Here is a 16,372-nt window from a genome sequence, read left to right on the forward strand (position 1 = left end):
CCCTGAATTGAGAGAGAGAGAGAGAGAGAGAGAGAGAGAGAGAAAGAGGAGGAAGGAGGGAGGGAGGGAGGGAAGGAGAGAGGGCGGGAGAGAGGAAGAGAGATTGAGAAGGGAGTGAATCAAGAAAGTTTATAATCCACAGGTAAGTTTTATGATCCAGCTTTTGAGACAAGCTCCACTAATTTATGTAGGTTGTGTTTGAAATGACCTTCCACAGAGCCAATGGAGAAGGTGAATACCTGCCTTGGCAATGAAGCCGTTTCTGCAGAGGGGATGCAGTTTGACACAGTGAGGCTTACCCCTGGTTTGCATCGGTCCTTCTGGGAACCTAGGAGAGCCTCTGCAACCTTGTTTCCACGTGTAAGCTTTGAGCTACTCAAAACCTGGATCTGTCCCTTGCATCTCAGGAATGGAGTTCTCGAGAGAATAATGTGATGTCCAAGTTTCTCTAGTGGTGGAATTTTCCTTTTGCTTTTGTTGCTCAGTTTGTCAGAATTTAACCTAATTTGCATTTTCATTTGTGCAGATGAAATTATGCAGCAGGAAATCAGGCCCTTGGTGGCAGTGGATATAATAGAACAACTTCACAGACAATTTGTCATTCTGTCAGGTAAGAAGCAGATTTACTTGCATGTCTGTTTTTTTTGTGGGGTCTTGCTGGGAGGCCCTCAATGCACTTTACACTCAAGTGTCAGTCATCCCTACGCCTTGCTCAGGGCAAGAGGGAACAGAGGGCTATCTAGGTGGAGGCAGGTGGGATGTTATGCCCTGTGCTGTGAGGTGCATCCTGGCTCCTAAGGAGCAGGGCTAGGATGATGTTAACCAAGGAAAAGGAAACAGGGCATCAGCTTCCAGCACGATTAGAATATTCTGGTAAGATTCCCCCTTCAGAGTCCGTGTTTGCAGGATTCATGAGTGTTGCTCAGATTACTTGTTCTCTGAGATGTTTTTCTTTTATCTCAGTTATCCCACAGACCTCATGCATAATCAATCCTGGTAGATTTTAATGCATTGACTATACACTTGGAGGTTAACAGATTCTCCCTAAGGGTTATCAGCCATCCAGAGCAAGCAGACACCATTGTTTATCCTACAACAAGTAGGACCCACTCCCTTCTGATAAGGATAGTAGTTGACTTTCCCTGAAGGAGAGCCCAGGGAGGTCAAACCCACCCAAGGGTGACCAAGTTAGGCTGCCATCATGAATCTGGTTCCACCCTTCTTGTCACATGTATACCTAGTCCCTCCCCTTCCTACTGCATGCACACCCCTAGCTCATCCCCTTCCTGTTACACCTATGCCCGTTGTATATCCCTCTCCTATTGCTTGTATTGCCTGTTGTACAGCCCCTTCCTGTGACGAGTGTGGTTACCTGTAATCATAACCCCTAAGGAGCGATAAGCCTTGGTTAGCAATAAAGTTGCTCTCCAGCTGGCTCTCTGCCCCACGTCACCTCCGGCCCTCTCGGCCCACACTGTGTGTGGACCTGCCTGGTAAGATCATGGCCATCTAGGAGGTCAGCATGCTACTATGAAATGTGTCTGACTTCATTATTTGACTCTCTCTCTTATCTCGCTCATGCTCTATGACTTTATTATAATCTTAATGTATCTTAGCCATACAATTGCACTTACTGAACCCATGATTAGTTGTGGGGGGCTGGCCTTTCCCCCCCACAGATTTCTGTCAAGCTTTTTGATCAGGAAGGGAAAAAAGGCTGGTACCAATGGCCCTCCATTTCCTTGGATTCTACATCTGAGGATTCACCAGCCACAGATGGAAAATATTCAGGGTTGGGGAGCAATTTGGTGGTCAAAGAAAACCCTCAAAGGCTAAGGAGCAGCAGAAAGTGGTACTTACAAAGCATGTACATTGTATCAGGTGTCATAAATACTCTAGAGAGAATTTAAAGTGTACAGGAAGATGTGCATATGTTACACACAAATGCCAGGCCATTTTATATAAGGAACTTGAGCATGCATGGATTTTGATATCCACAGGGCTCCTGGAATTAATCTCCCATGGATACCAAGGGATGCTTATATGTATTTTTTAAAAGGTTAGACTTTTTCCAAGTATAAGTACAACACTGAAAGCTGTCAACACTAGGATACTTATGCCTTTAGGCACATGTGACATGACTTTAATGCCAATGAAACTGGAGATAAACACCAGACTCTTTAAGTTATGGTTGTACAAACTGGAAACTTCATAAAGTGAGTTAGATGTCCTGAGTGTGTATCACATCACAGAGCTGTAAAGTTTCACGTGCCTCTCCTAAGAGTTTATATTTGTTCTGAAGCAAAAAGGAAAAGCCAGCTTATTTCCATCATAGAAAGAATATACCAACTCAAAACAACAACAGAAACGTAAGGCTTTCAAGCCAGTTCTAATTTATAACAACCCTTTAGGGCCTGTAGAACTGTCCCTGTGGGTTTCTCATGTTGTAAATCTTTCTGGAATCAGAAAGCCTCATCTTGCTCCTGAAAAATGGTTGGTGGTTTTGAACTGCTGACCTTGGAATTAGCAGCCCAGTTAATAACTCACTATGCCACCAACCCTACTACAGACCATAATTAGGAGAATACATAATGGGTATAATTTTATTCAACAAGACAGGAAGTTAGAAGAGTCGTATTTCTGTTCTTTAAAACATAGGTTTCCATATTTATTTGGATTGCTGTCCCTGTCTCAGAAACAATAATGTCTCAGTGTCCTACTGGCTATTCAAAAATGTTTGCACTATAACGCATGATTGAGGATAAAGAGTAGGAACCTACCTTTGCAGCCCCCCTGGTTCGTTCCAGCACCCACTTTGGAGAACATTCATATTTAATCTGCTCCATATGCCTCATCTCACTGAGCAGGACAAAATGTAACCTGAGTTCTTACCTAGTTAAAATACACCTGGCTGGGTGTATTTTACACAATTCAGAAGCAGAGGGAAAGAACATGGGAGAATCACACTGCTCCTTAAAAGCCTTGGCTCAGCGATGTCATACATCACATTTCCATGGACTTGAACATGTCTTACTCATATGGCTACACTTAACAGCAAGGAAAGTTGGTGTGTTAGTCTGGGTCAAGTAGGGAAACAAATCCACAGAAACTTATATGTATAAGAGAGAGTTTTGTATGAAGGGCAAGTGTACATTAAGAAAGCATCCCAACCCAGTGCTGCCCAAGCCCATAAGTCCAACATTAGCTCATATGACCGACACCAATCTACAAAGTCCTCCTCCATCTCACAAAACACATGCCATGATGCCAACTGCAGGAGGAAAGCCAGATCAGTGAATGTGTAAGCATCTCAGCGCTGGCAGGGGTCTCCACACGGCTGCTCCAGCACCCAGGGCTGCATCAGGATAGGTCCATGTGGCTTCTCCTTAGGGATGTCTTGCAGGAAGTGAGCCTTGCCAGCTGAAACAGGCAACTGGCTTAAGGCCGCTTCACCCTGTTCCGACCATCAGAAAAGAAAGAGACCCAAGAACTAGAAAGGTGAGACTCACCGAGCCATTTATCCCTCTGCCCTTCAATTAACCCCACATGTGTTTATCAGCCAGGTTGGCAAAATAAACTAACTACGTCAGTTGGGCAATGTAGTTTAGTTGTCTGCTTGGGACCAACAGAACATTTCCTTTGTGAACTTAAAAGTATTGCAAACGCTTAAAAAAATTAAAAAGAGATAAAATCCTTGATTTTCTAAAATAGATAATAGATAATATCTAATTAAAATAGATAAAATGTAAAAGAAATAAGAATAACAGTAAAATAACATGCATGTTAATAGCATGTGTTTTAAGAATAATTATTTCAATATGTAGTTCATGTAGGAAGTAGTCAGGGGTTTGATCCAGGGGTTTGGTCGGATGGTCAGACACCCTGAGTGGTCTCATGACAGCAATTTCCTGAAATAGTAAATACAGTTTAGTGAAGGTCTGAGTTAAATAAAGTCGTACCTTCCTTTGATTTATATGCTGGTTGCATTCTTAGAAAATTCAGTATATATTAAGACTGTGTCTTAAAAATCTTTGTAATCATATGGAAACCAGAGTTAGCATGCCGGCGCCATCCTCATTAACACGTGTGTCTGGTAAGACACTCAGACGCATCACAGGACGTGGACAGCTCCGGCATGTGGGGCTGGCTGGTGCTGATGCACGTCACTCAGCATCCCTGAGGATTCTCAGTATCTCTGAGAGGGTGGTGGTTGCCATGCCCTGGTGGTGCTGTGTCCCTGGAGACCTTCTGGTACAGAGCCACCTTGCTGATATGGAGCAAGGTCAGAGGAGAGAGTCATCGGTGCAGTGGAGACTGGCACAGTGACCAAGCTGGCCTCCGGGCAGGTAATGCACCCAGGGCCCAGTGCTGGGTGCTGACTGGAACCCAGGTTTGAATGACTCTTTCTACTCCCTCACTCTACCTTATTTAAATTTTACTGGACTCCAGAGCACCCGTCCATGGTCTAAAGAGAGTGATTTAGACAAACTAAGGCCTTTGACTTTCCTTGAAGCCTTTCTAAGGTATAACCTTGCTAAGGTTATAAAGCGGGCAGTCACAAATATACCTAGTTACATAGTTTAGTGAAGTTTCACATATGTCTTTACCCTTGTATAAACATATAGCAAAAGGTCCTGTGAAAAGGCAGGAAAGAAAGAAAAGACCAAAGTCGAAGTCAGAAGAGACGTTGAACCTTGCTAAAGCAAAGGGGAGAAATGATGAAGTAAAAGAGCTGAACAGAAAATCTCAAAAAGCATCTCAAGAAGGCTATAAGTAGCACGTTATAATGAAATATACAATAACCTGGAGTTAGAACCCCCAAAGTGAGAGTATGCTCAGCTGTTCCTCTGGAAAAACATCCCTCAAGCTGAAAGAATGGGAGAAAAAAGCAATTCAAGCTCCGAGTAACCCTATTGAAGGATTCTATGGCCAAATTATCGAATGATGCCTATAATCCAAAGAAGACGGAGGAATACCCAGCCACTGTACCAAAAACAGCTGACCAACGTCCAACCATTTCAAGAGGTAGCATGTGATCAAGGACTGATGCTATTGAAGGAAGAAGCTCAAGTCGCTTTGAAGGCATCAGCCAAAAATAAAGCAGAAAGCAATTAATGGAACCCTCATTGAAAGTTCCACAAACTGATACTGCACTGGAATCACTGTCTATGCTAAGAAATTTGGAAGAGAGATACCTGGCCAGCTGATGGGAAGATATCCATGTGTGTGCCCATTAGAAATATTGGTGACCCAATAGAATGTGTAAATTATCAAACAATCTCATTAATGTCACATGCAAGTAAACTTTTGCTGAAGATAATTAAAAATGGTTGCAACAGCACACCTGTGGAGATCTGTCAGAAATTCAAGCTAGATTCAAAAAAGGAAGCGGAATAAGGGATATCATTGCTTATTTCAGATAAATCTTGGTTGAAAGCAGAGATACCGGAAGAAGACTTACTGTGTTTCATTGATGATGCAAAGACCTGGACTGTGTGGATCTTCACAAACTATAGAGAGTATTGCAAAGAATGGGAATCCCAGAACGCTTCATGATGCTCATTCAGAACCTGTACATAGAACAAGAGGCAGTTGGTCAAACAGAACAAGGGAACACTGCATGGTTTAAAGTCAACAAAGGTGTGTGTCAGGGTTGTATCCGTTCACCATAATTATTTAATTAGTATGCTGAGCAAATAATCTAAGAAGCTGGACTATGTGAAGCAGAACATGCACCGGGAATGGAGGAAGGCTCATTAACAACGTGCAATATGCAGATGAGACAATCTTGCTTGCTAAAATGGAAGACAACTTGAAGCACTTGCTGAGGAAGATCAAAGTTACATGGATTATGGCTCAATGTAAAGAAAACCGAACTGAACCAGGAGATTACTCTACAATAAATGGAGAAAAGGCTGAAGTTGTCAAAGATTTCATTTTACTTGGATCCACAAGCAGTGCTCATGGAAGCAGCCGTTAAGACATCAAACAGCATTTTGCACTGGGACAGATCTGCTGCACGAGACCTCTTTAAAAGGTTACAGAGCAAAGATGTCACTTTGGGGACTCAGGTTCACCTGACCCAGGCCATGGTATTTTCCAGCTCTTTGTATCCATGTGATGCTTAGTGGCCTATGTGCGAGGCTGCTTCTGGAAAGACTTGCAGCCTTGGAAACCCATAGGGGCAGTTCCGCTCTGTCACATAGGGTTGGCAGGAGTCAGCATTGACCCCAGGACAGTGAGTTTAGGTTTTCATCGGTGCATGAAAGCTGGACCATGGAGAAGGAACACCTAAACAGCATTGGTGCATTTGAATCACAGCGTAGGCTGAGACTACGGAAAGTACAAGGGTCCGTCAGAAGAACACGCACGGTGTCTTCGAAGAAGTGCATTCAGGCTGTTCCTTGGAAGAGAGGCTGGCGAGACTTCATCCCACGCACGTTGGACATATGATAATGGAGAGTCATCAAACAAGAGGAAGGCCCTCTAAGAGGTGGATGGACACAGTGACTTCAACAAGGGGCTCAGGCGTAACCGTCAGGTGCCGGAGCAGGACCAGGCAGTGTCTCACTGAGTTGTACAAGGGTTTCCGAGTTGGAATCTACTTGACGGCACATGCTGACAGCAAACCTTGTTACCATCTCCTGGATCTAGATACGTGTACTCCTAGCATCCCGGAAGTCTTCCTGTACTACTTAAAGGGACGGAATCTAAAGTGAAAACAGGTTGTTTGCCAAAGAGTGCCTTCTGGGTTGTAATTATCCTTCAGAAATTTGGGGATGAGCCCTGGAAGATAGTGGTAACATTACTAATGGACATTTCGTGAGCACTTACGATCTGTTACGTCCTTTACATATAGGAGGAGGCTACAAAACATTTGTGGGGGAAATAGGGCTAAAAGATCACGGACTTTATCTCAGAACTTTTGAAGCCCTCTCATATTTCATACAATCCTCACACCATCATCCCATGTAGCTGTAATAGCATCACTCCCTGTCTATGGTTTGTCGTCGCCTTCTTCCCATGGGATTTTCCAGTGTCCATAGTTTTCCTCTGTTTGTCGGAAGCCTTTGTGCGGGCCAGCACTCAGGCCCTATGGAAAGTTACTATACTCCAAGTATTAGTGTTCTCTACCCTTTTAACTAAGACAATTTCCATGCAACTACAAGATAAAAATCCTGAGGGGGAGTGATGTTTCTTTTATGTGAATTATAAGCTATGTAATTACACATAATTTGACTTTCTTTGTTTACCTTTTGGGACACTCTTCTTTCTTCCTCTTGCATGACCACAGTTTCCCACAAGGTGGCGGGAGCACGCTCTGCTGTGGGTTGTCAGGGCAGCGGGCCAGCGTTGCTTCCTCTGTGCGTCTGTCTTCACAGCGAGTGACCAGCAGCCCGTGTGTCCATAGCTAACCTCAGGGCTTTTCTGGTGATCGGGGTGGATGTCAACCAAAATACAAGAAAATTTTCACCATTTACGTGTGAATAGCTTTACTGTGTAATGAATGATAAAAGGTAAAATTACTAAATGGTGTAATGCCATCAAATGAATATTTAAGCCTGTTTTCATTCCTTGAAATACCAATCCTTTGGCAAATGTTACAATTTAATACAGCATTATGTTACCTCTAAATGTAGCCTTACTAGAGAAAAGAATTTTCATAATTCACTTTTCTTTTAAATAATAGTTGTCAGAGTGCCAACAGGTAGAATATTAGGTGAAATCGGAAAGTTTCCTGATCCGAATTGTTTTCAGTCACCATAATGAAGGTAACTCAATCCCCCTTCTCAAGGGTTGACAAACATCTAATTTACAGGTATCATTTGAAATTTGGACAGAGCCCTGGTGGCAGCACTGGGGAAGGATTGGGCTGTGAGCCGGAAGGTCTGCAAGATCAAACCCACCTGCCCCCCGGAAGGAAAAGATCAGGCTGTCTGCTTCCGTAAAGATCTGTAGCTTCTGACATCTTACAGAGGGTGGCTCTGAGTCGGAATTTTGTCTTTTTCTAATTAAATGAATCACAGATTCACTGCCATCATGTCACTTGACATATAATCAATGCACTATATAATTCAATTATCTAAATATATTAAAGAGTTGTACAATCCACCACCATCAAGTTTAGAACATTTTATCCATTTTTGTGCCCCTTATTCTTGCCTCTCCTCTTCCCCCTTCACTCACTCCCTGCCTCACTGCCATCAAGCCGATTCCCTCAGAGCCTCCCTGGAGGGCAGACTAGACCAGCGCCGGTGAGCTTTCCTAAGAAACTGTTCATCTAGTGACTGCATAGATTGATCTGTCCTGAGTTTCATATGGAGAAAAGCATACACAAACACCTCATCAGAAAAAACAAAGTAAAACAGAGAGACTTCCATCCAAAAGAAAGCAAGAAAATGATCAAAACTAGAACAAGTTACAATGAAGCAAAAGAAAAACAAATGAGGTTCATTGTAACTTAACTATCTGCAGTGAGGAAGAAAGATGGGGCTTTTTACTCCTATGAACAGTGGCAGTCTCGAAGCCCGTGGTGGGTGATGGTGTCACTGCGAGTCGGCATCCGCTCGATGACTGTGTGAGAGACATAGCTGCAGAAATCCACTTTCCAGCACATCGTTTGGGGACAAGACTAATTCCATCCTGGGCCAATGGTTGGAGGGAATTCTGTGGAGGCTTAATTGAGGTGGGGATTCTGCAAATGGATTTTGAGCTTTCACTGTCATCCATAGACTTCTGCAAACCAGATGCTCAGATTTTTTTTAATGTTTTATACAACTTTATTTTTTAAAATATGGTTAATATACAGACACATTTTAAAACACACGCACATTATAAAACAAACTACATAAACAGAGGTTTCCTATGTTCTAGGAGAGTGGAATATCGGAAGTCAACAAAATGGGAAGACCTTAAAGCGCGACAACAGAAGAGGCTCCACAAAATCTGTTCATGGAAACCGTGAATACATCCAAGAGTTTAGGTCCTGCACTTTATGGGTGGCAGTGAATGTCAGAGTAGGGTGGAAGGACACAAAGAAATGAAGTTTTGTGGAAGTGAAAATTTATACAAGTAATGAGCCTTTGGACGATTGTTTGTGTGGTCTGTGTGTGTGTGACCTGACATCTACTTTTAACTCCCTTCTCTCTCGTGAGACAGAAAGAGAGAAGGATGCAAAATTGGAAGAAGGGAAGCCAAAAAAAAAAAGTTGAAGTCCCAGAAATGACCCAGGGGGCTGGGGAATGACATTATTAATCACTTTTCCACTGAAGCAATCGGCCCTTTGTTCTTATGGGCTAAGTTTTGTAAAGTATTAGGGAAGAACACTTCAGAATCAGTGAACAAAGCAGGTGTTACATTCATTATTTTAAATACTTAGGTTATTGAGAAGTCTAAGAGGGTACATAGTTAGAGGTAGATAACAATCCACAGTGCTTGTACATGTTTACAGATCTACTAGCAGTGTCTGAGAGTTCCAATCTCTCTCTACCCTCTCTACCATTTGTTGTTTTCTGCTTTTAAAAATTGGGCTATCATTGCTGGTATAAGGTGATATCTCATTGTTGCCTTGATTTGCAATTCCCAGATGGCAAGTGGTCATAAGCATTTTTCATGTGTTTATCCACCATTTCAATGTCATTTTGGTGAACTCTCTGTATCTTTGCCCACCTTTGAATTGGATTTTTTTTCTTATTGAGGTATTGTGACTTTCTATGCTTTTAGAGTAGCCCCTGTCCATTGGATCATTGCTAACTAATTTTCCCCTAGTGCACGTATTCTCATTTTACTCTGTTGATGAAATCTTTTGATGTATTTAAGTGTCTTATTTTAATAGGCCCTCGTCATCTACTTGGTTTCTACTGTGAGTGCTTCCTTTGTTATATTTGATAGTATGTACATGCCCTGCACTAGGACCTTGAAATTTATCTGTATGTTCTCATTGATGATTTTTATAGCTCTAGGATTTGCATCTAGGTCTTTGATCTAGCTCGAGTTCATTTTTGTACTTGGGGTGAGGTGTGGGTCCTGCTTCATTCTGCAGATGGAGATTCAAGTTCTCCAGCACATTTGTTGAAGAGGCTGTCTTGTTCCCTCTTAACGTTTTCTGACCCTTTGTCAAAGATCAGGTGCCTACCAGTGATGGATTTGCTATTCTATTCCACTGGTCCACGTACCTATCATTGTGCCAGGACCAGGCTGTTTTGACTATTGTGGTTGTGTAATCGGTTTGGAGGTTGGGTAGTGTGAGGCCTTCTGCTTCTATTTACGGTGCCCTTTGCTTACCCTGGGCCTTTTTCCTCTCTTTATAAAGTTAGTCATTGGTTTTTCCATTTCTTTAGAGAATGAAGTTGGGATTTGGATCGGAATTGTGTTGTATTTATAGATTGCTTTGGGTAATATTGACGTTTTTACAATATTAAGCCTTCCTATTCATGAACGTGGGATATTCTTCCACTTGTGTAGGTTTCTTGGTTTCTTTAATATTTCTGGTTAGGTTTATTCCTAAGAACTTCACCTTTTGTATAACTATTATAAATAGTATTGTGTTCTTTCAGTGGTCTCTTCATTAGTATACAAGAATCTGATTGATTTCTGCTTGTGAATTTTGTTGTTGAGTCTTTGTTTCTAATAATCTTTTTCCTTGATTTGGGGTTTTCTACATATAAAATTATATCATTTTAAAAATCATTATGATCCGTCTAAGTTTGTTCTAGTTTTAAGTATTTTCTGCTTTCTTTTCCTTTGAGGTTTTTATCTGTTTTATTTTGTTATTCTTGTTAGTTTAGTTTGTTTGTTCATTTTAAATGTGTTTCTGTACATGAAATCTAGGATAGGTAAGTCTATAGAGAAAATAACTGCCTAACGGTTCCTTGGAAAGGGAGGTTGGGGAAATGGGGAGCTAATAATGATGAGTGCAAGAGTGAAGAAAAGGTTATAAAACTAATTGTGGTGATGATTGTACAGTGCCTCTTGATGTGATTGAACTACTAAATTGTATGAAATGTGAATTAAATGCCAATAAAACTGTTAGGGAAAAAATGTATCCTTTGCAGATGGTGAAAACTTCCCTGCTTTGCCCTATTGTATTCCTTTTTGTTGTCTAATGGGTCTAGCTAAGACGTCCAGCGCGATTGAAGTAAGAGGGTGACTTGAGCAGACGTCTCTGCTTACCATCACAGAGGGGTGCTTTCAGTTTTCCCCGTTGAGTGAGATGTCGGCTATTGGTTTTTTCATATATGCCCTTTATTGTGTTGGTAAATTTTCCTTCAAACCCTGTTTTGTTGAGGGTTTTTAAAAAAAATTATGAGTGGGTGTTGGATATTGTCAAGTGCCTTTTCTATGTCGATTGATAGGATCATATGGCTCTTATTCTTTGTCTTATTATGTGATGGATTATATTGATTGTTTTCTCATGTGGAACCTGCCTGTGTACCTGGTTTAAATAGCACTTGATCATGGTTGATTACTTTCTGATATATTATTGGATTCTATTGGCCAGGAGTTTGTTGAACATTTGTGTGTCTATGTTCATGAGGGATGTTGGTCTGTAGTTTTGTATCCTTGTGCTGCTATTGCTTGGTTTGAGTATCAGGGTAATGTTCACATCATAAAATGAGTTTGTTGTCCTTTTCTGTTTTCTGCAATAATCCATGTAGAATTGGTGACTGCTCTTCTGAATACGTGGTAGAATCCCCCTGGGAAGCCATCTGGCCTTGGACTCTTCTTGATTGGAAGCTTTCTTACCCCAACAGTTTTATTGGCATATAATACAATTCAGTAGTTCAACACATTAAGAAGAGTTGTACAGTCATCACCACAATCAGTTTTAGAATATTTTCTTCATTCTTGTACTCATCCTTATTAGCTCCCCATTTCTCCCCAATCTCACCTGCCATACCCCCAAGGAACCATTAATCCAATTAACTGTCTCAGTAGATTTACCTATCCTGGATTTCATATACAGAAAGACATTTAAAAAACAAACAACAACAAAATAAAACTAACAAGAATACAAAGTAAAATAGATAAAAAGCTCAATCAAAGAGAAACCAGCAACTATTAAAAACTAGAATTTTCATTCTTCAATAACTACACTTATTTCAAACTTTGTTGGAAGCAGACTACCAGGTAGCAGATCACACCACCTTCATTTCCTGTTCACTGTTGGTTTTCATGCCGTATTTTACCACAAACCCAAACCAAACTCACTGCCATCCAGTCGATGCCAACTCATGGTGACCCTATAGGACAGGGTAGAACTGCCCTTGTGGGTTTCTGACACTGTAACTCTTTACAAGAGTAGAAAGCCTCGTCTTTCTCCTAGGGAGCAGCTGGTGGTTTCGAACTGCCACCAGGGCTCCCTCTTCTTTGCCCCAGCAACTACCAAAACCCCCGCTTGACACAGATATGATGCCACCAGAAAGGGCAGTGTGATTTCCAGTTGAACGTGTAGCAGTGTGGTATACAGCAGATGTCAGATATCACCTTGTTTTACTAAAGAAAAATGTAGGGTGTCCAGGAAGCTTCTGGTGTGTTCTCTGGGCACCTGGCACACAGTTTGGAAACTGGGGGGCTGGAGCAGTGCTTTCCACAGGGGGTGATAACATCCTGGGGCCAGGGGTGGGGATTCTGTAATGATCCCGGGCTGTAGTCCACACGTTTTTCAAGGGGGCAGTGAGTACTTTTTTTAAGGGGCGGGGGCTGTAGGACAAATAAGATTGGGCTAGAGCAGGGATCCTCAAACTTTTTAAACAGGGGGCTAGTTCACTGTCCCTCAGACCCATTGGAAGGCTGGACTATAGTTTTAAAAAAATCTATGAACAAATTCCTATGCACACTGCACATATCTTATTTTGAAGTAAAAAACAAAATGGGTAAAAACACCCGGCGGGCTGGATAAATGTCCTCGACGGGCCACATGTGGCCCGCGGGCTGTAGGTTGAGGATGCCTGGGCTAGAGCTTAATCATTGGCTACCCCTAGCTGCAAGGAGACTAGCAAGTGCAGTCTTTAATTTAGGTGGCCTCTGAGCTGATGAGTTAGATATTAATATTCTTAGTTTCACAGGGATCTCTTGTATCCTCACATATGAATCAGTTCTTGAAGGGCAACTGATTATTACCTCCTTGTAATAATAATAATTCTAATAATGTTCATCATTTGTTGAACACTTGATGTGCAATAGGCATTTGCTAAGGTGTTTTACATGTTTTCCTATAGTACCTTTTGAGGTAGGTACAAGTGTCATTCCAATTATCTATCTACATGTCCATCTCTTTTTCTTTGGTAACACTCCTGCTTGGATAAGCATCTTGCCCCCCAAACCACACAACAGTTAGCTGGCAAAGCAGAAGCCACCAGTCAGATTTTAGCAACTGCTTTCTTAAGCATCCTGCTGTGTGGCCTTTACTGGTTACTGGCTACAAACATACAGAGCAATATTATGTATTGATGCTGGGAGTATTTACTTTTCGGCTAGGCTAAAATAATTGATAGTCATTATGACTTTTTAAATAAGGGATCTCCGGTGGCATAGTGGTTATACATTAGGTTGCTAACTGCAAGGTCAGCAGTTAGAAGCCAGCAGCCGCTCCTCTGGAGAAAGATGAGGCTTTCTACTCTTGTAAAGGGTTACAGGCTCAGGAGCTCATAGGGACAGTGGTACCCTGCCCTAGAGGTTCACCGTGAGTCAGAACCAACTTGATGGCAGTAAGTTGAGTTGAGTATTACTTAAATATCTTCAAGGAAGTTAAGGATTAAGTAATTATAGTGCCATGAAACTAAGCAAGCATGAGGAAGAGCAGAGACTTGTTCAGGGTCGCTCCCACATTCTAGTCGGAGGTAATGTAGCTAGAAAGGGGGAAATCAGTGGTACATATCCCGACTGGATGTTAGTCAAAGCCCCATAGCAATAGGGACAAGACGTGAAAACATTTGCTGATATCTTGACAACCTGTTTACGTTTCAGGTGGCCGAGGGAGAGACGGTGCCCCCATCATCACTTTCCCAGAGTTTGCGGGGTTCAAACACATCCCAGATGAGGACTTCCTGAATGTCATGACCTATCTGACTAGCATCCCCAGGTGAGCTCCAGCCCAGGTTTGCACGGGTTTTCTCTCGCACGCATTTCCCACGTGGCCGAGCCGCAGGTTGAGACAAGTCTTTCCTGAGCAGATCTCACACTGGGATGTAACATGGAGAGCTTCTCTCATCCATAAGCCATGCTCATGGAACATGAGAAGACACTGGAATGCCCTGATAAACGGTGTCCGTTTTGCTGCTACTGAGTTGGCACAGGACCACCCCGAGCACAGTGGAATGAAATGAAATGCTGCCTGATCCTGTGTTGTCCCCAGGATCCATGGCAGACTCAACGGTTCTGATCCATAGGTAAGATTTTTCAGAAACACAAAGGCTCTTCAAAAGTTTGTGGAAAAGTTCCTTGATCTTTTCATTCCGTTTTCCACAGACTTTTTAAAGTCCCCTTGCAGGCCACCTGGCCCTTCTGAGCACATCTTAGCATGGAAGCACTGCTGAAACATATTCAGTATCATAGCAACACACAAGCCTCCACTGACAGCAAGGTGGTGGCTGCACACATACGAGGTGCACTACGTGGGGATTGAACTTGGGTTTCCTGAGTGGGATGAGAGAATTCTACCCCTGAAGCATGACTGCCTTGTTAGGAGCCAACGAGTTAGTTCCAACTGCCTGTGACCCTGCAGAGAACAGGAGGAAATGCAGCTCAGTCCTGTAGAATGTGTCCCACAGCTACCCATTCAGTTTTCAGTGGCTACTTTTTAGAAGTGGTCCTTCTTCCAAGTCTGTCTTTGTCTGAAACTTCCACTGAAACCCATTCCTCCATGGGTCATCCTGCTGATAGTTGATGTTCTGTGTCTGTAGCTTCTAGGATCAGAGCAGCTTGCAAACCACAGCAATATGACATACTTACAGAAATGGGGTGGGGTGGTGCACTCAGAAGGTATTTAATAAAAAGTATTGAGGGAATGAAAAATGGATTGATCAGCTGGTACTGACTTTCTCTACATTAAAGTTACTCGGGGATCTTGGGTCATGCGGTGTAGGGCACATGGCTGTTCCTCAAGCCAATAAGGGTTTATTTAATTTAGCTCCTTAAAATACGAAAATTAGAGACAAGCTTATACCTCTTATTGTCTGACGGGAAACTAAGGCACAGAGCAAGAAAACAATAGGCCAGATGTCGAAACTCTGCTGGTGGCTGAAATGTTTTGTACAATCTCCCATTTACGGAGACTAGATCTTAGCTATATTCTGCCTCCTGTGTCAGTGTATATCCAGGTGTGTCAGTCTGGGTAAACTAGGGAAAAAATCCACAGAAACTCATATGTATTAGAGAGAGAGTTTTGTATAAAGGGTAAGTGTATATTAAGAAAGCATCCCAACCCAGTGTTGCCCAAGCCCATAAGTCCAACATTAGCCTTTATGTCTGACAATCTGCAAAGTCCTCCTCCATCTCACAAAACACAAGTAATGATGCCAACTGTAGGAGGAAAGCCGAATCAGTGAGTGTGTAGGCATCTCAGCGCTGGCAGGGGTCTCTACACGGCTGCTCTAACACCTAGGGCTGCATCGGGGTAGGTTCATGTGGCTTCTCGGGGATGTCTTGCAGGAAGTGAGCCTTGCCAGCTGAAGCAGGGAACTGGCTAAGGAAGCTGCACCCTGGTCCGATGATTAGAAAGTAAGAGACCCAAGAACTAGAAAGGCGAGGGTCACCAAGCCATTTATCTCTCTGCCTTTCAATTACTCCCACATGTGTTTACCAGCCAGGTTGACACAATAAACCTTAACTTATCTCACCAGGTCTCATGGGATGGAGTGTAAATAGCATTTGCATTGGTCATAACTGTTTCCGGGTTCCCCCCAAGGCAGATTAAATGCTGAGCTGACTGAAAAGCTGGTGATTCGAACCCCCAACCCAGCGGCTCTGGGGAAGCAGGACCTGTTGACCTGCTCCTGTAAAGATTCCAAAACTCAATCCAAACTCACTGCCACCAAGTAGAAGGACCTCTGTGAGTTTCCTAGGCTGTAACGCTTTATGGGCGTAGAAAGCCTCAGCCTTGTCTCGAGGCGCAGCTGATGGTTTGAAACTGCTGACATTGTGGATTGCAGTGGAACCTGTTCCTACTATGCCACCTGGGCTCCTCCAGGCTCCATTAGAGCCTAGAAAGGCCCACAGAGTGCAGTTCTACTTTGTTGCCAGGGGGCCCTATGAGTTGATCATTGATGTGATTGCACCAAACAGCAAGAGTCAACAACACAGACAGCTCTGGGAGGTGGGTCCCAGTCCTGATCCCCAGTCACTCTACAGAACAGATGGGCCCGGAAAAGCC

At 42.8% G+C, this 16,372-nt stretch overlaps 1 protein-coding gene across 2 annotated transcripts in view; it reads left to right on the top strand.

The window, feature by feature from the left end:
- The first annotated feature begins 531 nt into the window (after window positions 1–531).
- Window positions 532–16,372, top strand: part of MCF2L2 (MCF.2 cell line derived transforming sequence-like 2) — a 223,046-nt gene continuing 207,205 nt past the window's right edge. For both annotated transcript variants that reach the window (XR_006680536.1, XM_045295036.1), the window contains exons 1-2: window positions 532–610; window positions 13,969–14,083. Coding sequence is in view for 1 of the 2 variants with exons in the window: in XM_045295036.1 (XP_045150971.1) it covers window positions 535–610; window positions 13,969–14,083 (191 nt within the window). In the remaining variant the exon portion in view is untranslated. The remainder of the gene's footprint in view (window positions 611–13,968; window positions 14,084–16,372) is intronic.

The sequence above is a fragment of the Echinops telfairi genome, unplaced genomic scaffold (assembly GCF_000313985.2).
Source record: "Echinops telfairi isolate 266 unplaced genomic scaffold, ASM31398v2 ScPeMD7_4225;HRSCAF=4972, whole genome shotgun sequence".
In the NCBI taxonomy this organism is placed as follows: domain Eukaryota; kingdom Metazoa; phylum Chordata; class Mammalia; order Afrosoricida; family Tenrecidae; genus Echinops; species Echinops telfairi.